This window comes from Stigmatopora nigra, chromosome 9, assembly GCF_051989575.1.
Source record: "Stigmatopora nigra isolate UIUO_SnigA chromosome 9, RoL_Snig_1.1, whole genome shotgun sequence".
Taxonomy (NCBI): domain Eukaryota; kingdom Metazoa; phylum Chordata; class Actinopteri; order Syngnathiformes; family Syngnathidae; genus Stigmatopora; species Stigmatopora nigra.
In genome coordinates, this window is record NC_135516.1 from 5,617,552 (window position 1) to 5,638,417 (window position 20,866).

Sequence of the window (20,866 nt, forward strand, 5' to 3'; positions counted from 1 at the left end):
ACGTTTGACACCCAAAGTGCGGAAAAGCACGCCACTATTTTCCATCTGATCAAGTGCGCAGTTGAAACCCCAACAATGGGAAAATAGCTTAATGAAAATGAAGCAAATTTGTATGTCATTTTTGAATGGTTAAACAGCAATGGTGAACATTTACTGCTCCATTCAAGTGCGTAAATCAGACTGTGTTTATCAAGTTGTTTTAGGGCTTACAATTTAACTGGAATGATTGTTTTTTTTAAAAAAAAAGGTTTTAAGAAAATATTACTGGGGGGAAAAAAATCTTGATTTAATTTGACTCAAAATTTAGATTTGTAAAATATTTTTGAGAAAATTGCCAAATTAGTGTCAGTGATGTTTATAAGGAGTAATTTTAAAAAGGCTTTGTGTCGCCAATTCAAAAAGTAAATGTCTAAATTTCAATTCTTTGAATCAAAAGAAAATAAATTTGAAATTTTTAGTTCAATATTGTTTTTCCACAACCAGTTGTTGCTGATATTACAAAATATGAAAATGACTCAATTTTAAATCCTTTTTTAAAATAAAATTGGAAAACTACCATTAAAAGCTTGTATTCAATATAAAAATGTAAAAAGAAGCCCTTTTAATTATATTTTCAACTATCAAAACTCAAAAATGATTTCAAATGTCACGATTTTGCTTTGGAGGATGCTAAAAAATTAAAAAACAATGTTTTTTTACATATCAACTGCAATTGAAATCAGAACAAAAAAATCTAAATTTGACTGTTGAAAAATCAAAATGTTCACTTCCACAAGTTAAAATTCTAAATCAAAATAAAATGTAGCAATCAAACTACGAAAAAAATTTAATAGCACGTGGCATGCAACGGGCTATGGTTTGCAGGCGGTTAAAAAAGACAGCTAACGTGGCGCATCACATGTCAAGAAAGGAAAGCAAATGACGTTTTTTAAGTAAAGTAACACGACATTGGCGAACACCCTCCACGTGAGCGAGGAGATGTCTACAACACTGTTCAATGGCACTTTGACAGCACGCAGGTCTTGCATAAGGCAGGGGTCGCCGCCCATTTTCCTCGCAGGTGTTGGGTCAGGTGTGGGGAATACTTTTTTTCATTAAGGCTAATAGTCAAAAGTGAAAACAAAACGGCAAAACACCGCGTAACACTGAAAGGGCAACGTATGGGAAACGGTAGTGCAGCGCTTTTTGTTCGACGAACTCAAGGAGAATACTGATGAAGTCAGAAACAATGGCAACCCAAACATAAAAAGTTGAGTTAGTAACATGAAGCAAAGCATCTATAAACATTTGTAACACTGGTATTTGCACAACAAAGAAAAAAAAATGTTCAGGCACACCCGGGTGTTCGGACACAATAGTAGTGGACCGTTAAAAAGCAGCCGACCTTCACCGGAACTGGATCTGAAGCTGCGGAGTCACAGCCGGTGTAAGATTGTAAATAGGCCCCTTAGAATATGAACCCCCCACTCAAAATAAGCACTGAAAAATAGTTGTTTTTGCACCACTTTGCTCCCAACCGAACATGTTGAGGAGGTTCATTATAACAAAAGTGGTGCTTTGCAGCTGTCACATAGCAGCTCTGTCTGTGCCTAGCAACTATGATAAAGTGAGTTGATACACAATTAGGGATTTGCTTCCATCTTGTGGCATCTGTAGGTAAGTCTAGTTTTTCAAGTTGGTGGCTGTTGCTTTCTCCATATTACTATTTTTCCAATTTTGAAAACAATACACTATTACATTTGTATGTATATTTTGGTGAGGGGTCCATTATCAAAAGGGCTCGTATTCCATACTAAACAGGATCTGGAGGAAGAGCTACAACCGGAAACGGAACTGTGGCTTTCGACAACCCCGAAACTGGGAATCTGAGATTGGCTTATTTGGCGTCTGTCACAGCTTGATCGTCAGAAGATTCTTCGCTGTCCGACCAGTCCCTGATGCTTTTATATGCACAGTCCGCCATCTGATCCAGGTTGATACTGGCCGCATCCACCTTGTCCACCTTTCCTCCATCCTTTCCTTCAATGGCAGATTCCTGCGTCTGGTCGTGATTCAGTTCCACCTCCACCACCTGGCATGCGAACTCATCCACGTCCAGGTTTTTTTCCTTTTCTTCTAGAAGCTTTTCTTCTTTTTCTTCTTCTTTTTCTTTTTCTTTGTCTTCTTCTTTTTCTTCTTCTTTTTCTTCTTCTTCGTCTTCTTCTTCTTCTTCTTCTTCTTCTTCTTCTTCTTCCTCTTCTTCTTCTTCTTCATGTTCTGCTTCTTCTGCATTTTCTTCTTCTTTTTCTTCTTCATCTTTTTCCTCATTCCGATCTTCTTCGTCCTCATCGAAATTGCCCTCGTAGATCTCACACTCGCCATCGTCCACCTGCACGACCCGGATATCGTCCACACACATGGCCTCGTCATCCTCCTCGCTCTCTCCGATGTCCGAGTCTAAGGTAGCGTCTGGGCTTCCAGTCACCACAGCGGCGCTGGTGTCGGCGGCATCTGCGTCCGGGCTGGAGTCAGGATCGGAGCCGTCGGGCTTGCAGTAAGAGTAGCGGTGGTTCATGTGCTGCGAGTAGGAGCCCGAATGGGAGAAGCGCTTTCCACACTTGTTGCACTGGTAGGGTTTCTCACCCGAGTGCAGACGGGAGTGCTCGATCAGATGGTGCTTGTGTTTGAAAGCCTTCTTGCACACTGGGCACTCATGAGGACGCTTACCTACAAACACAAAAATAAGACATCTTGTTTCATGAGTCTTCCAGTTTCAAGCAAAATGCACGCAGAGCAAAAAACTGATTTTTTTTTCCCTTTTTGTCTTCAGCCAAGTAAGTTGCAAATCCAAATCTTGACAACTAAAATCTAACTTGGGTTCTCTACTACCTGATGTTAGATAATGTACCTGTGTGTTCATATTTGTGCCTGAGCAAAGAGCTCCCTTTCTGGAAAGCCTTATTGCACAGGTCACAAGCATAGACTCCATTTTCCATACGTGGCTTTTTCATGACAGAAATCTCCTTCCGATCATCCGTTGCGGCCTCTGAGGGTGCTTCCGGCGTCTGTAAGGAGGAAAAACAAACGTTGTAGAAAGATTATCTTTTCAAAATCTTTTCACATAGTGCTCTTACTCATTGATCAGGTACTCGCTCTGGCCTTATGCATAAATTAGCATTGTTTTTTACTGTTTACCCAAACTAAGCATTGGGTTCAAGGGCTGAAAAGGTGCTTTGCTGACAAAAACTCAATCCAGACAAACTTCACCATTCAGTAGGATGAGCAGAAGAGTTGAAACACATTAGTCAAGGTACGACTGTATTAGCAATCTCTTCCTGGAGTGCCACAAGGTTCTTGACTAGAAACTCTGCAGTTCGTAACTTTACGATATTCTTACCTTGTGTCCATTGAGGACCACCGTTTTGGCCGCACCTTCAGCTGCGCCGGAGTACGTGTAAGTAAGCTGTGGGATGAGTATGGTTCGCTTGGTCGAGTCCCCAAGGGCGCCCAGGCACCCCACCGAGCCCTGACCCGTAATAGCCACCAAAGTGGGTAACTGTGTGGCAGGCATAATACTGACGGTTGTCCTCCGTGTCTGAGGGGTGGCCACGTACACGGTACGATTGCCCACCGGATCCTTCCTCAGGTAGGTCAGGTTCATAGGCTGTGGTACTTTTTTGGGAGGTGGCGTCTCCTCTGGGGTTACATTGGAGGTAGGAGCGGCGAGGTGTTTTGGGAGGGATAGATCTAACGGTTCAGCTTGGGAGTCTAGAACTTGGGGGTCATCTGGCTCGCTTTTGACTATGACCAAGTCATTGGCGTTTATCGACGGGGAATCAGATGGGGAACTACATGAGGTTGGCTTAGCAGCATCTGGCTCTGTGTTTGAGGATTTGGTCTGTTTGGAAGCACTCGAATCTTGGTAGCTCTTTCGCCCAGACTTCCTTTTGGCAAACCACTTCTCCACAACGGCGACAGGAATACTAACAGAGTCCGAGATCTTCTCTAGCTCTGCCTGGTTGGGGTTTGCGTTGGAGGCAAAGTAGGTCTTGAGGAGAGTCAGGAGATCATCCACTGCCGGCTCCTGCTGCACCGTCACCCCAGCGTCGCTCAGCAATGCGGCAAAAGACGGGTCCAAGGCAGCCGAGTCTACAGCCTCGCCATTGGCCGCCTTATGATGTTGGAGCAGGTGTAGTGCCTCCAAGTTCTCGGGACACTCGTCACAGAGTGAACAAGTACTGGAGCCAGAATTGGTTGGCAGAACCACAGCTCGCTCTTCCGTCTTAATGTTCATTGCTGGGTCTGTTTTTGTTTCCGTGATGAGCACAGAATCCTCCGGTTCTTCCTTGACAAGGCTGAGGTCGACCTTTGGAGTCGGAGGCTTGTCCGTTTTGGTAGGGATGGGTGCCGCTGCAACAAGGTTGTTTTTGACAAAAAGTGGCATGGGTATACCAGTTGTGGTACAAGTGGCTGTAGTGGCAGGTGCGGGGCCGATGCTGTAGTTGATGATGATCTTTGTGGTACCATCGTGATCCACAAAGGCAGGCAGGCTGATGATCTGCTGCTGAGGTTGTTGGACCAAAATACCTGGTTTTCCCTGCACTGCAGCCCCATTGGTGGTCCCCAGAACTTGCCTCAAGACATTTCCATCCAGAGCTACCTTAAGGACGTTCTGCAACTCACTCAGGTTGATATTTATGGGCGACGCTAGCCCAACAGTAGGGAGCACCATAGCTACCCCTTGAGGTGGGGGCTGGGGCGCTGCCCCATTCGCAGCCGGTGCCGTTGCCACGGCTGGTTTGCAGAGTTGTTCGTTTGTTTCAGATTTAATCTGCGTGATAGGGAGCTGTTCCTGGAGGGGTTTGCTGTCTAGTTTCTCCTTCACACGTCCCGAAGAGATGGCAACTCTGGAGATGTCCGCAACGGGCGGTGGCGACTTGACGGGCTTGCGGGCCAAGCCGTTGGGAGCGCTGGCTGCATTCACGCACTTCCTGCTGCTGATGTGCGAGCTGTACGAGCCGGAGTGGGAAAATCGCTTCATGCAATTGGCACACTCATATGGTTTCTCACCTAGGGAACAAAAACATGAACAAGATCTAAATAAAGTCATAATGACAGAAGTGTCCAGCTGGCAGTACCTGGAATGCATCTCGTTGTATAAAGTACAATATACACAGTATGTATATGTATGTACAATGACAATAAAGCTCATTCGAACTAGTGCCATCAGGCCGCCCACAATAAAACTTTCAATTTAATTAACGGAGTCCTCGTATATTAATCTACTAACTCAAAGTTCGATATTCGCTCAATTTTTGGGGGAGTTGAGCTTTTTATAAAATCTATGATTCTAACTTAAATTCATCTTCAAGATAGTTGGCCCTTTGCAGCCAGTCCTAAGAAAAAGGTCTCACATACCCACAAAAATAACCCTCATATGGACATCAAAACAGAAAACAGGTCACATGGTGTTTTTCATGGCCCTCCCACAAACAGTGTGTGGAGTAACTGTAGACCACTTAACGCTGAGTGATATACCATACAGAACTTTTACCCAGTCTTGTTTGCAGTCTATGCTGTTATTATCCAAAGTGCTACTACTTTAAAGTATGTTGATCTCCAATTTGCATTCAGAGAAAAGCACCCACGTAACCAGACCGCTAAAGATAGGACGGTCAGGTCACTCATAGAGCTAACTTGGATCAAAAAGGCTCTTTTCAATATTTCTGCCAGTGAGAACTTGACATTGAGCAAATATTCACTCAATTCCTTTCAACCAGGTGTTTTCACACTTAAGCAAGAACCCTATTGATTTTTCCACTTACCACTATGTATGCGCAGATGCTCCTTTAGGTGATGTTTGTACTTGAAAGCTTTAAAACACTCCGTGCACTTGAATTTGCGAGCTCCTCCACCATTTCCTCCGCCACCGGATACCTGCACGTGACGCTGAGGCGGGGAAATATGATAGTGACCGTCAGACACCAATGTGGCCCAAAATACAAAAATAAAACAAATTCAGCTAAAAGAAACATCATTATCTATCTGGTGAGCACCCATGTCACAAAATAGGAAATGACCAACTTCAGCCAGACTGGACCACTTGGATAAATAAATAGGGGGTTTTCAGGTGTGGCTTCACTACCATAGTTTCAGACAAAAGTTAAGAAAGTGTTTCCCTAATGTTGATCACTAAAGCAAATATTAATTCTGCTTGAACAGAAAAGTTATGTTTAAAAAAAAGGTTTTCATGAGAAAGTAGAGAAGACGTGAGTTCTCTGCACCTGGAGTGCGCTGAAGTTAATCATTGATGATTTTGCTCTTTTGGCTTCCGCTGAACTGTTTGTTTTTAAACTGTCAATATGGTGCTAGTTAAAATTGAAATTAAAAGTCAACCTGGTCTGGTCTATGCTAAATGAAACTGTTATTCAAAATGATACTGTTACTTTAAACCAGACGTCTGTATATAGTTTTTGGAGTCATGTTTTCATTTTGTACAGTCTTACTAAACTAAATGATGTCTAGTTGCTAAACAACTAAACAGTAAAATAGCATTACTGTTTATAACGCCGTTACTGTTTAAATTTGCGTTTTCTCATTTCAAGTGAGCAGAACACTGAGTTACTGATGAATTGGCATAAAAACTTAGGTGATTCCTTTTAAAAAAAAAAAATATATATATATATATATATAATTACGTATTCCGCCCTTTTAGTACTTTTTGTCCGCATGACATTTAGCAGTCATCCATCCCCATGATTAAAGGATCCACAAAAACGTCATAATTGAATTTCCCGGTATTCCTTGAAAGTCCTAACACATTTGTAACTTCCTCTTTATTTAATTTAATTTTGTCAACCAAATCTGGATTCCATTTTGATCAATTATGAAAAGTTTTTTGTCCTTACCTGCTCCTTGTTGCCGCGGTGATGGCTCATATGTCTTTCGAGCTGTGAGCGGTATGTGAAAGTGTAACTGCAGTGCGAGCATCTATAGTTGTCTTCGCTGGTCTCATGCCGATACTTGATGTGCTCCTTGAGAGAAGCATTGCGCTTGTATCCCCGCGAGCAATACGGACATGTGTGTAGCTGAAAGGTGTCCGGCGTGCCTGTTTACACAAACAAAAATGTTTGCTAATTGAAATTCAAAATGAGGCATGTAAAGGCAGTCATTTTCAAAAGACCCATCTTTATGTGTTACCATTTTCGTCAGCGCCCCCCGTCTCGGCTGGGCTATGCTCATCGTCAGGGGCTTCCGGGTAGATGACAGCCGTGTCTTCTTTCTGGAGAATCTCCTCATTTGTCTTCTCTTCATCCTCCACGTCTCCTTCATCTTCTTCCTCTACGGATACACACTCCTCTTTGACTGAAAACACACAAAAATACTATGAGGAATGTTCTCTGTGACAATCTGTGGGGTTGTGGTTTTATAAAAATGCCACTAGAGAACGCCACAAACCAGCGACAGAGTTTTAACAAGAGTTCAGAGTTCAAATGGGGCTAAAAATATCAAGTTTGGAAGAAGTGGATGCCCTAAAAATAGAAATAACACACTTCCCCCTTCCTGTCTTCTTTTCTTCCTTCATGTGTCCTTCCATTTTTCCTTTTCCCCACTCATGGTTAATTTACTTCTCTTTGTTGTTCTGCGGCCTTTGCAACTGTACTGTCTAATTTATAACCAGGGGCGGGTGAGCCGGGCCTTCAAGGCCTTCTCTGCTGGCCTAAGAAATATCTGAATCATATATTATATTTTGTCCATCAATACTTATTAAATAATTCCTAATTGTCTGTTAGCTTCCTTTCATTGCTTTCCCCCCAGGTTGCACCGCTTCCAGATGTGTTTTCACATTGAAGCATTTAACCAATCACATTTCAGCCATTATTTGTTGCCAGGGTTAGAAATCTGCCTCTAGGCCTTCACAATCAGTTTTGCAGGCTCTGCTGCATTAAACAACCGTCAACAAGACTTGTTGCGTTATATTCTCTATATCCTTCATAAATATCCAGTTTTTTATAATAACCTTCTTTTCACCCTGCTTGCACAATTCATTTGTCCCTCTTTCTATACTTTTTCCCCTTCTAAATTTCTGTTATTCCATGTTTTTCTCATGCCTTCATCTTTTCTTCCTTACAAAAAAATCTTGTTTCCTTTCACCCCTTCTTTTAACCTCATTTTCTATCCCCTTTTCCGAAAATAAAAGTAATTTCAAAACCCTAAATGTACTTTTCCCACACATGGACAATGCTCAGTTTTAGTTCACGTTATGCTCGGATCCACAAGACTAGGCTAGGATAAACTAAAATAAACTTATGCTGAGCAAGTTTATGTAATTTCTGTCATTTCAATCTGAGTTAAGTCATTGTTATTCTAAACTGTCTTTTCCCGCGTATTTAACACCCATGAGGCCTCGCATAATCCCCCCACCTGTTGATCAAATGTGTCGTCTCTTTTACGAATGGGAAGTGTGTGCGCATATGCGCATGTGCTGTTGAACTTTTTTTTCCACAGTCAGGAGGTTTCCCTCATCACCACGGCGACAGAGGATTATAACGCAGAGGAGACAAGTGTCAAAGGCTCCGCCTCTTCCTGCTCTGGGACAGGTCACCCCATACACACGTGTGTGTGGCTGCTTACTACATGCATTTTTAGCAACATGATCTGGGCTTCCCATGACCTCATCATCCATATTTCCACATCTGCTTCCCTTCCTTCATCTTCACCTCCACCTGTCGACATGTAATTTGTCCTTTATTCGTGTTTGCAGTGGGAATAGTAGTTTAGTCCAGCTCTGCCTTTTCTTCACTCTCAACTTTCCATCCTTGTCAAAAATGTTTGGCCTTTAACATCCCATTATGTTTGCTTTCTTTCCATTCAATCTCCATCCCGTTTACCTGCCTACCTTCTCATCCTTCCATCCTCTTCTATTTCCTAATTCTTGCTTCAATTTTGCCTTCTTAACTTACATTTTTTTCTCATTCTTTATTTACTAATTCTTCTTTTACTTCCATTCATTTATTCTTTCTAAATTTCCTTCATTCTATTCTTCTTTCGGTCCATCTGTCTTCCCTACATCCTTCCTTCACCATTGAGTTTTCCCTGCTTCATTCACCTCACTGTAATTGGCTTGGTAATTACTTTAATTTTATTTTGTCCTTTTTTGCAGCATGGACACACTTTAAATTCAAGTATGAGTGTTTAAGTATCTTTATAGGCTGAACAGTTTTAATGTGCCACATGGGAATTTGGTGTACTCTGAATATGGTGGTTTATATACAGAAAGCAGCAGAACAGAAAATGGTGTAAATGCAGCCTAATTCAAGTAGCAGTGCTATTGTGTTCAATCTTACTGTGGGGGATACTTTGTGGTCAGATAAAAGTGTCAACAGGTAAAGGTGAATGCAAGCTGGAGGCATCAAACCCAGGCAGAGAGCACCCCTGGGGTCCCCAATGCTGACACAAGCATAAAAGAGGAACTAGAACAGTAGTCTCAAACCGGTTCCACATAGGGCCGCATTGGGTCCTGGTTTTTGTTCCAACCGATCCAGTGCCGACATTTTAACCAATCATGTGTCTTTAAAATAAGCAGCACCTGACTCTAATTAACTGTTTGCACTTGCAAAAGGTATCATTGTTGAGTTGGAATGAAAACCTGCACCCACTGAGGCCCTTTGAGGACCGGTTTGAGACCACTGAGCTAGAGGGTGTCCTAATCCTCAAATCTACATTTATCTTGAAATTCTTACTTCCTAAAAAAATGTGGACACCCACACAGTCCCAAGGAGAACATTCAAACTCCACACACTTGATCTAATCCTGGACTTGAACCTAGGACCCCAGGAGTATGAGGCTGACATGCTAACGACTTATGCCACTGGGACAACTTGATCTTTTGCTTCCAATAAACTTGGCTAAATCATCTCTTCACATACTGGAGGTGTCCAAAGGTCATTACCTCCATTCCAATCTCCATTGTGTGTTAATACTGCTTCATTGGCATCTTTGGCACAGCGTCGTCGGCGGCGGCGCCCACCCCTCGCCACCACGCTCCCATCGGCGTCTGGCGGGCTTTCATCCTCCACGATGTGTAGTTTGTCGTCATCATCCGAATCAGAGCTGATGGCCTCCAAGCCACCGTTAGAGTTTGTCACTGTCACGGAAGACAGATACAAAATGTTAAATAAATAAATAAAAAAAACACAAAACAATGTCATGTTAACGCTACTGCGAGGACAAAATTATGATCCGACCTTCCTGTGTGGTGTTTATACGTTCTCTGCCTGCCTGTGTGAGTGAGTTTTGTCCGGGTGCTCCGATTTTCTTACCAAATCCCCAAAAAGTGCCTGGTGGGGTCGTTGAAACTCTAAAATTGTGAGTGTGAATGTTTGTTTGTCTCCTTATGCCCTGAAAATGGTAAGCAAACAATTCTGGGTATCCCACGTCTACTGCTTTATGTTTGGCTGGGAAAGGCTGCAGCACCCCTGCGATCCTTGTGGAGGGGAGGTTTATTCCAGCTAACTATGGACAGGATGGTGGGTATCCCATGAATTGGTTGCCATCCACGTGCAGAATACAATGAGATGAATTAACAGTCCAACAAACACTCATACTTAGAGATAATTTGAAATGATCAATGACTCTACTGTGGATGATTTTGGATGTAGGAGTACCCAGAGAAAACCCACACAAGCCTGTGGGAGAGGATGCAAATTCCACATAGTAAGGCCGGAGCAATGGATTGAACCTTTGATCACATAACAATAAAGTGGACATGCTAACCACATACCACCTGTATTCAGACACAGTAGAGTAGATACTATTAATATATGTTTCTTGACTTATTGCTAAGGCTTCTACTGAAAAAGGCCTGCCATTGCATCCTGTTCAGAAATGATCTCACTCGCGAGTGGACCCCACGCCAACGCAGGTGACATCGAACAGGATGTCATGAGCAAAACACTGAGGTTCACTGCCAGGTCGTCCTTGCTAGTATTTCACAAATGCAATGGCGAGGACATCAATGATTGGTCATTACAGGTGAGCAAAATTCGTGTAACGCGTCAACTAATCACAAGCAATGTGTGTATGTCTGTGTATGTGTGTGTGTGTGTGTGTGTGTGTGTGTGTGTGTGTGTGTGTGTGTGTGTGTGTGTGTGTGTGTGTATTGACCCGGTGCAGCTGTGCAACATGGGAAGCCAGCCAAACCCCAACAGACAATTATCCCACTGTGTCTGTGTGTGTGTCTATGACTATATGTGACCAGACTTTAACAGAGAGCAGCTGCATGCCCTGTTAAAGGGACAGTCACACGTTTTTTCCCCTACCCTCATAACTGATGTCAAGTGCTACTCATGTTTATATGGACCACACTTGATTTTTTTCCAAAATTTACATTAATATTGAAATAATTCATTGCCATTGACAATGAAGGATGGTTTTAGGTACAAAGATGGATTCATGTCTAAACTAATTGAAGAATTATTTAAACACAATGACCCTAAAATATATATTTATTCATTTTCCTTACCACTTATCCTCACAAGGGTCGTGGGGGCTGCTATTCCAGTCAATTACAGACCCTGAATTGGTTGCCGGTCAATTGCAAGGAGACAGACAACGATTCACACACACAGACACATACACTCATTCCTAGGGACAATTTAGAGCGTCCAACTAGCCTACACGCATGTTTTTGGGATGTGGGAGGAAAACGGAGTACCCAGAGAAAACCCACACAGGCCCAGGGAGAGCAGGCAAACTCCAAACAGGAAGTTCGGAACCCACCAATGACTGAACCATTGATTGTGAGGCCTTGGTGTGAATGGCGGCCCATAAGTTAGAGGTTGACTTAAAACACTTAACTGGGCAGAGTATAATAAATATGTGAATAGGCATTATTAAGAAAGATACATTGGAGAGGAATATTTATATAGTAATATTGGTCCAAGGGATAATGTTTGATTTTACTCTATAAAGTATACAGCAGCAGTAACTAACAAGACATTTAGAGTGTTCATTTTAGTCTACAAATTTACACAAAGATAGCCTGGTGGTTGAGTGGTTAGTGCATCAGCCCCATGGTTCTGGGGTCCAAGGTTCAAATCCAGGTTGGTCCTTTGTTCCTGACAATACAAATGTTATTGTACTTTCTGCATTAATGTGTCTGATGTGGATCTCCTTCCCTGGATTCACATGTTTTTTATGTAGTAATGCAATTTAAGCAGTCCTAGTAGTACTAGAAGGTACAATTTGTTCGGCAGTACTTTATCTCTATGGGACATAATACTGCTTAGGATGCACATCTTTACAGTACTACTACTCAGGATAGAGTAGTACCATGTCTTATGTTGTACCGTCCTAATGTATACATATCCATACATTGTAGCATGGTATCATTAATAGTGTACCTTCTATAGACTCCTATATTTTTGCAATCCTGTGGTACTGCATAAGAAACTAATAGAAACTATTGTGTGCTTGATCTCTGCAGGTATATTCACATTAGCCTTAGATTAGCACATGAGATGAAGTGGCATACCAAGGAAACTAGGTGTCAGCACAGGAAGCGACACGTGAGGAAACAAGGTTAAAATCGGTGACTTCCTGTTTGTGTTCTTATGGTTGCTTCCTGCTTCTTGCTCAGATGATGCACTTGCATTAAGACGAGACATGCACACAAAATAAGCATGCTGTGGCACAATATTGAGGATGTCATCACTTTAGAGTTTGTGCTAGTGCACTGGAGCTCTGGTATATTGCAAGCATTGATTCCAATCAGTTGCTAGTTCGAGACGCCCACACTAGAACACAGTGAGTATGTTTGAGTGTGTTTCCTCTGCAAAGCATGACTGCGTGTGCAAAGATCCACAGGATGTCTGTTATTCTAAAAATAACTACTCATAATTGTGCTTATATGCCAATGAAATTAGCTAATAAATGCACGCTCTTTCATTTTCTGAACCTTTTTATCCTCACTAGGGTCGTGGGGGATGCAGGAGCCTATCCCAGCTGACTTCGGGCCAGATGCAGGGGACACCCTGAATTGGTGGCCAGCCAATCGCAGCATACACTGCATGTTTTTGGGTTCTCTGAGATTTAAAAACCTAACCAAGAGAAATATAGCTGTACAGCACATTAAACCAAATTAAATTCCATTATGTAGAGACATTGGATATAGTAAAATATATAATATTAATACATATATTATAATAAATAATTGAATATATAATGATTTTAAGATAGCATTTCTTGCAATTATTGTATCTATTACTCTGCCATATTTAGTTTTTTGTTAAATTTGAAAACTACCAAAAAATGACCACGAAAAGCCTAATCAATTGTTGATTTCCGTTGATAAAATTCCAAAATCAGAAAGCAAGAACAAATAAATCAAAGTAACAAGAGTAAAATGGAGAAAAATAGGCACCTGTTAAAAGTTTTTCAGATAACTATAGCCAAAATAAAAAAAAAACACAAACAGGCCGCCTTTGGTCAGAGACAAAAAAACTACATATATCAGTAGCCATGGGAAAAAAAGTATGATTTGTAGTCTGGAAAATACAGTAGTTATATATACATACAAATAGTGCCTAGCAAGTGGTGCAACAAGTAGTGGTTGCAAAGGTTACAGTACATAAAACTTATAAACGAATAGTCACATATTTATCATATTTCAAGCCAAGCTGTTGTCGTGTAATGTAAGCAAGACTACCTACAGCGCGAGTGCTCAGTACGGTGTGCTTCACCACCCCCACCAACCTCTTTTAGTAAAACCAGCTGCTTCTTTTGAGCCTCTCAGGCCCAGCCAAAGAAAGAAAGACAAAGTAGAACGGAGAGATATGCAAATGCAACAGCGCCACAAGAGACGCGCAGGACTTTCCCACCGCCCACATTGACGGATTTGTCTTATACACACACACACACACACACACACACACACACACACACATGATGAATTGTAGTCTTTTTTGGCAACACACACACACACACACACACACACAACATGATGGAATTCCTTGTTTGTTTTAAAGGTGCAGATTAAATCAAAATACGGACACGTGAAAACAAAGTGATGACATCATTATGTGTTGCATAATAACATCATTAATAAAAAATTGTTGAGAGTTTAAAGAAGGATTTGCCTCAACGGTAATCTGGAGCGCTTAAAAAGTTGCCTCTAAAAGTGAAGGAAAGGATTAAAAAGATGTCACTGATTGCATTTCCTATATATTCCCCTGCTTCTTACCAGAATCTCACTGAGCATATATTTCACTGCCAAGTGTTTTACTAACCATACTAGAAAAAAAAGTTTAATATCACTTCATTGCAGCAAAAATTGCCAATGTACTAAATGTCCATTTTGACAATGAAACACATAACTGGCTGCCAGTGGTGGCGATAAAAGGTTAATACATTTGAAAAGGGGATATCTCCAATCAGAAATGTATTGGAAAATGGGCCCGAGTCATTTTCAGAGGATCGAAATTGTGTAAAAGAGGTATTAACTCATTAGCTGCCAAAACTGGGGCATTGGCAGCAATTAAATGATTACTATGAGCCCTGCCACCCAAAGGAAACCCAAAGAGACCCGGGGAGAACATGCAAACTCCATATAGGTGGATTGACGTGGATTTGACCCAACGATGAAAGAATTGTGAGACCAACACGCTAACCACTCATTTGCCGGGTATTTTCGAGACAAGAAAGTAAAGTTCCGACAAATCATAATTTCAAATACTCAATTCATGGCACTATTTATGCAAATCAATTTGTCCGCGACCTTATTAAGATGCTTCACAACTTAAAAATGATATATTTAGCTATTTACACTTCTATTGTTGCTGCCTCGTGGTGTAGAGGTTAACTCGCCTGACTACAATTTGGGCAGGTGTGGGCTCAATTCCCACCGAATGGTGGTATAACTATGAGTGTGATTGGTTGTGTGTGTGTCACTCTGTGTGCCCTATGACTGACTGGCAACCTATCTAGGGTGTAGCCTGCCTTTTGCCTGACGACAGATGGGTTAGGCTCCAGTAACTCCTGCAACCCTTTTGAGGATGGACAGCATGGAAGATGAATGAATTATACTATTGCAATATCTCTATACAAATTGGCAAAAGACATTTGGACATGATGAATACTAGCAATGTTATTTTTGAGCATTTCGTTATTTATTAGCAGTGTTGTAGTGTTATTGCTACACTTATCTTATGTGTTTTTATATTTCTGTTTGCATTATCTTCACAAACTGTTCTAAACTGCTCATTATTTTTGGTACCTTTTTTTTCCAAATGTTCTCTCGTCATCAAGTTATCACGAAGCATGTTGATGACATCATAGCATTTGAGCGTGTGGTGATATAACACGATTACTCAAGCGTCTGCATTGTACTGATTTGCACATGTGCTCCGAGGGGCTAACAAAGCTTTGAGAGTGGGTGATGGGGGTGAACTGTGACCTCTTAAAAAAGGGGCTCAGGGGGGCGGTATGGCTCCCATGCAAAAAAAACTTCATTGTCCAGATGCTAAGCCCCGCCACCTCACCACCATCACCAACGGAAGAGTACAGCGTCACCACGGCAGCACGTGGTTTCAGTTTTAATCTTGTACTTCCTTCATCCGACAAAATAAGAGTCAGAGTGTGTACGTGAAGTCATGTGAGACCAGTACTATATCGGGTCAGATTGAGTCAGATGATACATATTCAATGCAATAGAATAGAATATCAAGACGAATTATGAGCTGCTAGAATTCTCATAAAATGTCAACTTTCTTCTGCAAAGTTATGACTATGACAATAGGATGTTGAGGGTGTAACTGCCAAAGAACAGTTCTAGAAGTCAACCTAGGAGAAGATAGATGGATGTAGTGAGGGAGGACTTGAGAATGGCTGATGTAGGGAAAGATAAAGCAAAGGATAAAGTGAAAAGGAAGAAATTGATTTGCTTTAGCATCCCTTCACGAGACAAACATAGATGTTTTATCATGTCATCATGAGACAACTATGATGTTGGATATACCGTATGACTAGGCTAACAATCACCATGTGAACAGCTAGTAAGCAATAAAAGTGCTGTACATATTTTGCCAAATTTGTGTGTACATTATTGCATAAATTTTAGATGATGGCCCTGGATAGATATAACGATTACTACCCTAACTATTGCATTTAAACATTTATTAACATGACCATGTTTTAGATATTCCTTTTTGTTAGAAAGAATGTTTTTAGTATATTAAATTCACAGTAGAACATGAAAGCTGTGCACACATGCCATTGACTATCTGACTCGAAACCTACAAACTACATAAGCACCATAAATCCATGTACTATGCACAGATGCCTTATACTGGCAAACTTGTAAACTAACAGTGATGAAGACTGTGGTGTTTAAAAATTGATCGAAAATTCTTTTAAAATGATTGACAATGACAATATTTATAAAACAGTCTAACCTGGCAATTTTCCTGTATTTGACAATATTATTCCATCTACAAAAGTTCTACATTATTCTCATAATTCAGATTTTCTCCAACTTTTTTACTGCTTCTTCAGGAAGACATTATATTATAGTGTATAGGTACATCAGTTTTTTATGAGGTTAGTAACAAGTCAGAATCGAAAATCCATCTTTGGGTCATTAGAACAAAGCCTACATGTCAATACAAAACTATGTTATCCAAAGACACTAAGCAAAGAAGCAGTTTTCCCACTTGAACACACACACACACACACACACCGTGCTCAGCTCAATTAGTCACAGACCAGCAGCAGTAGCAGCAGCATCAGAGGTCTGCACCTCCCCCCCTTACTCACCATAAAAAGCAAAAAGGGGAGGAGGACTTGATGCTAACTCGCTAAAGACGCCCTGTTGTGCTTTGTCATTCCATTTGTTACACACGCACGCACAAAGAAAAAAGTAACACAGCAGCGGCACACAGCAACAACCGACAGCCAATTGCGGCCTTTCCACCGGAGAACAGAAACACCTGTGCTTATATGTGGAATAACCTATAGCAGTCATAATCTAAAATATGTGAGACACAATCTGGCAAATGGAAAGAGGTGGAGGATGCCGTTCATTGGCTGGACACGAAGTCACGAGAAACTAAAGCAGGAAGTCGAGCACAAGTCGAAAACAGCACATTATTATGATTATTATAGGTCACAAGGGACAGGTCGCCAAGTCTGGGCAAAAAGAACAATCCGATTCTCATTAATGTCTTGTGTTATTTATCAAAATAATAGCCTAACTTATTTTTTTACAAAGATGATTGAAATGTTTTTTGTGTTGTTTTTGTTTTTCTTGGCTTAAAATCTTAAATAATGATGAATCTTTGATTTTTCTGCACCATCAGAAAGATACATAGATAATGGATGGTTAATATATAGGTTTCATATACAGTATAATTGTATAAAGATTGAGAGTAGTTACAATTTTACTCTTGCACCAAGATTTGTTAAATATGGACATTTTAGACTTCCATTTAATTTTTTAATGCAGTTTGGTGTTTTAATGCAGTTTTGTGTTTTCTTAACTTTTTTCTTTTTCTTTAACGTCAACATGATTTCACGTGGGCCGGACTATTTTAGATATAATATTTAGATTTTTTTTATTTTTATAAATGGATTAAAAGAACTGGATTAAAATCCCCGAATATTCAATTTTTTTATAAATCAAAAACTGTTTATTTTAGCTTTTTTATAAATATTTTTAGATTTTACAAAACGATTTTTGAACTAAAAACAGAAACAATTGATTAAAAATTACAATTATTGATTTAAAAGGGGAAAATCATGAATTTTAATAAGCATCTATACTCTTCATTTTAATTAAAACAGAAAGTCGGCACTCATGATTCACTTTCCCGGGCCACACAAAATGATGCGGCGGGCCAAATTTGGCCCCCGAGCCACCACTTTGACACATGCTCTAAATTCTCCATAGATATGTGTGAGCAAGAATGGTTGTCTGTCTCATTGTGATTGGCTGGCCACCGATGCAGGGTGTCCGCTGCCTGGTGCCCATAGTTAACTAAATGTTGATTTAATGATCAATCAATGTTTTGAATGACTTGATTTCTGACTTTGCGACTTGTAATCTTGTAACTTCATTTTCACGGTCCCTACCATTAAAAAAAAGTGACAGAACCTTAATTGTAAAGTTATTATAGGGCTATACGACCTAATTTTGTAACATTTGATCCAATTCCATCTTTATTTCAGATCACTTAGCATCATCATTACCTATTTCATATTCATTATATATGTATGTTATTTGTGTAATTATTTAACTGAATTGAATACTATGATGTGAAGTATAATGAGGTCTAAAGCTTCACCCGTGCACAAAAAAATAATCGATAAATAATCATGACAAATAATAAATAATGTGATATTTACAATTATTGTATAAAGTTGTTATGTCATTCATATGGTATTTTCACAATTGTACTTATTTTCCCCCATATATTTTTATGAACAAAAAAAATACATTTCTTGCATCATTCTGATGCCTATTTTAGACATTTACAGCCAAATTGGATTACAATGAAATATTACATATATCTGCAAAACCTCCATTGGGTTTTATGTTGGAATCTGAACAAATCATTTTAGATGTCAATCCCTTCAAACAAACGTAATGTGATATACGTATATATGACTATGTACTATACTACTATCATCATCATCACCATCATCATCATCATCATCACCATCATCATCATCCTCATAGTGGTAGGGGGTGGGAGTGAAACACCTCCGGCCATGACAGCACCTTGAGCCAAACACGCGTGCGACCCCCGGGGACCGTGAACGCCCCTTCACGTCACAAACACCCCCCAAAAATGTACCCTGGTGGAGATTTTGTATCACATGTGCAGCATGGCGGAACCTAGCGAGCCGTTTGCCGAGGAGGGAGGATTGGGGGGTCGGGGGCTGCGTGGGGGGGGCGTCCGACCCGACCCCACCCCGCCTCCCCCCACTGCAGTGACGGCCGCCATTGAAGCGATAAAAGTGCCAACGAACCTTACCGCCGCACAATGGACGCCCAAGTGATTTTGTTTTATGCACATGCACGAACAAGGAGAGAGAAAAAAGAGGCGAGGAAAGAAAATCACGCACAAGTGGGTCACGATGACATAAATCCCGCGAGATTATAAAAGCAAAGAAGAATAAGAAGGGGTGTGAATTGGTGGAGGGGGGGAAAAGCCTCACTACCTGCGCAGGTTGTCATTTGCAGCCCGTCTTTTGGGGCGCGTCGTCGCCACAAACGCTTCCGGTCGAGCTTGTGCGGGTTTTCTTGGGGTTCTTGTGAAATCTAAGCCATCGTCGAGCCGCCTTCAGGTAAACATGAGGAGGATGAGGATGGTGGTGATGATGATGGCTCCTGGACGGACGCACCGTCCCGACGTCATCACGACAGGAGAGAGGGGGAGGAAAGGTGTTCTCCCCCTCCCTCCCTCCCTTCCACGCGCGACTAACGGTCCCTTACTATTAGCAGGCTAACGTAAACAGATAGCTTAAAGCTGCTTTCTGCTTCGAAACCATAGCTAATTTTCAGGTGCGCAAAATAGCGATGAAGCGGAACCATGTGGTGGACTTTTTTTTTTAATTTTCCGGCGTGGACGCTCACCTCCACGCAGTTTTGCGTCGAAATAACAGTTTAGTAAAGCGATGACGACGAAGATGAAAGTAGTTTCCCCTTTTTTTCTTTCTTTTATTTCATAATCGCGTCCACTTTTGCCTCAAAAGGGGTAACAATCCGTGCAACAACGGGAAAGAGGAGGAGGGAGAAAGGCGGAGGAAGTAGCCACGAAATAATAAACATCCCATCTCGGCCATACGCAAACCTCGTGAGAAATCATCCCACTTTTTTTAGCCGTGACCCACGGACAATCAAAGCGACACTCTTTGAACTCTCGCTAGAACCACGATGCACTTCCTCGGCTCGGTTCGGGCGGCCCTACCGAGCCTCGCCCTGCCCCGAGTTTTCATCCGCTTTCCGTTAAAGTGCGGGAGGGGGGGCACGTTGTTGTGTAGAAAGAAAGAAAAAAAAGTCAACAACAAAAGTGCCTAAAAGTGCTTCAAAGATATCCAACAAGTCTCCAAACAAGCTATCTCCCGATTTATTGTAACAGATAACGGTTCGGTGATAGGACCGCTAGGCGGAGGGAGAGTCGCCATCCAGGTATAACGGTACACCCAAAAAAAAGCACACCACCTCCCATTAAAAGTCCACTAAAGTAGATCGCAACAAGTCTGGGAGGGAGGGGAGTAAGGGGTCCGGGTACTGGTACCCACGGCGGCGGCAGGCCGAGCCGGGCGGAGTTGAACACTCACCGCTGCTCCGTTTCGGGTTGGCCTGCTTTCTGCGCTTACACCTGGGGCCATCCGCCATGATCGCCTCGCTGCGAGTCTGAAGCTCATAGCCAACCGCGAGTCACCCCCTCCCTCCCTCACCCATTTCTGCTTTACGACGTCACCTTCCCCCTCCTCCTTTCCGAACACCTGGTTTGCGACGCTGCCTCCTACTTTACGACGTCACCTCATCCCCTCCCTTTACGTCTGAGGCTGGACACCTGGTTTACGACGTTTGCTCTCGCTTTACGGTGTCACCTTCCCACTCATCCGGTTGATAACACCCTTTTCATTAGTTGTTTTGTCAAAACAACACCTGAAAGCACAAAAGCCTGTAAAATGACCTCTTTGCATGAAAATAAACTGTTGTTTCTCCCCGACAAGAAACCCTAATCTATTCAACTTTCATCTAGGTAAGGTTTTACCATATCCTGTAACGAGCCCCTCTTTCATGCCGAACACCTGGTTTGCGACACTTTCCGTTGCTGAACGGCAAGCATCGCACTTTCATTACACGGCGCCTCTTAAT

The 20,866-nt window shown here is 41.6% G+C and overlaps 1 protein-coding gene across 2 annotated transcripts; it reads right to left on the reverse strand.

Annotated features, from left to right (window-relative positions):
* Positions 1-431: 431 nt before the first annotated feature.
* On the reverse strand, positions 432-20,432 carry LOC144201643 (zinc finger E-box-binding homeobox 1-like). Of its 2 annotated transcripts, none has more exons than XM_077724387.1 (8): positions 20,320-20,432; positions 9,932-10,126; positions 7,180-7,344; positions 6,888-7,087; positions 5,805-5,928; positions 3,377-5,049; positions 2,888-3,044; positions 432-2,706 (listed from the first exon to the last, which is right to left on the reverse strand). In XM_077724387.1, exons 1-8 carry the CDS (start codon positions 20,375-20,377, stop codon positions 1,877-1,879), a joined length of 3,402 nt encoding a protein of 1,133 aa, XP_077580513.1. In that variant the 5' UTR covers positions 20,378-20,432; the 3' UTR covers positions 432-1,876. The 2 variants fall into 2 exon arrangements, with proteins under 2 accessions (XP_077580513.1, XP_077580514.1); XM_077724388.1 differs by having other exon boundaries at positions 19,198-20,431.
* Positions 20,433-20,866: the final 434 nt, after the last annotated feature.

Coding starts and splice junctions, on each gene's coding strand:
- LOC144201643 (XM_077724387.1), bottom strand. CDS start 20,377: ATGGCGGATGGCCCCAGGTGTAAGCGCAGAAAGCAGGCCAACCCGAAA. Junction 10,127..20,319: donor CAACCCGAAACGGAGCAGCG/GTGAGTGTTCAA, acceptor CTTCCGTGACAG/TGACAAACTCTAACGGTGGC. Junction 3,045..3,376: donor TGGTCCTCAATGGACACAAG/GTAAGAATATCG, acceptor TCCTCCTTACAG/ACGCCGGAAGCACCCTCAGA.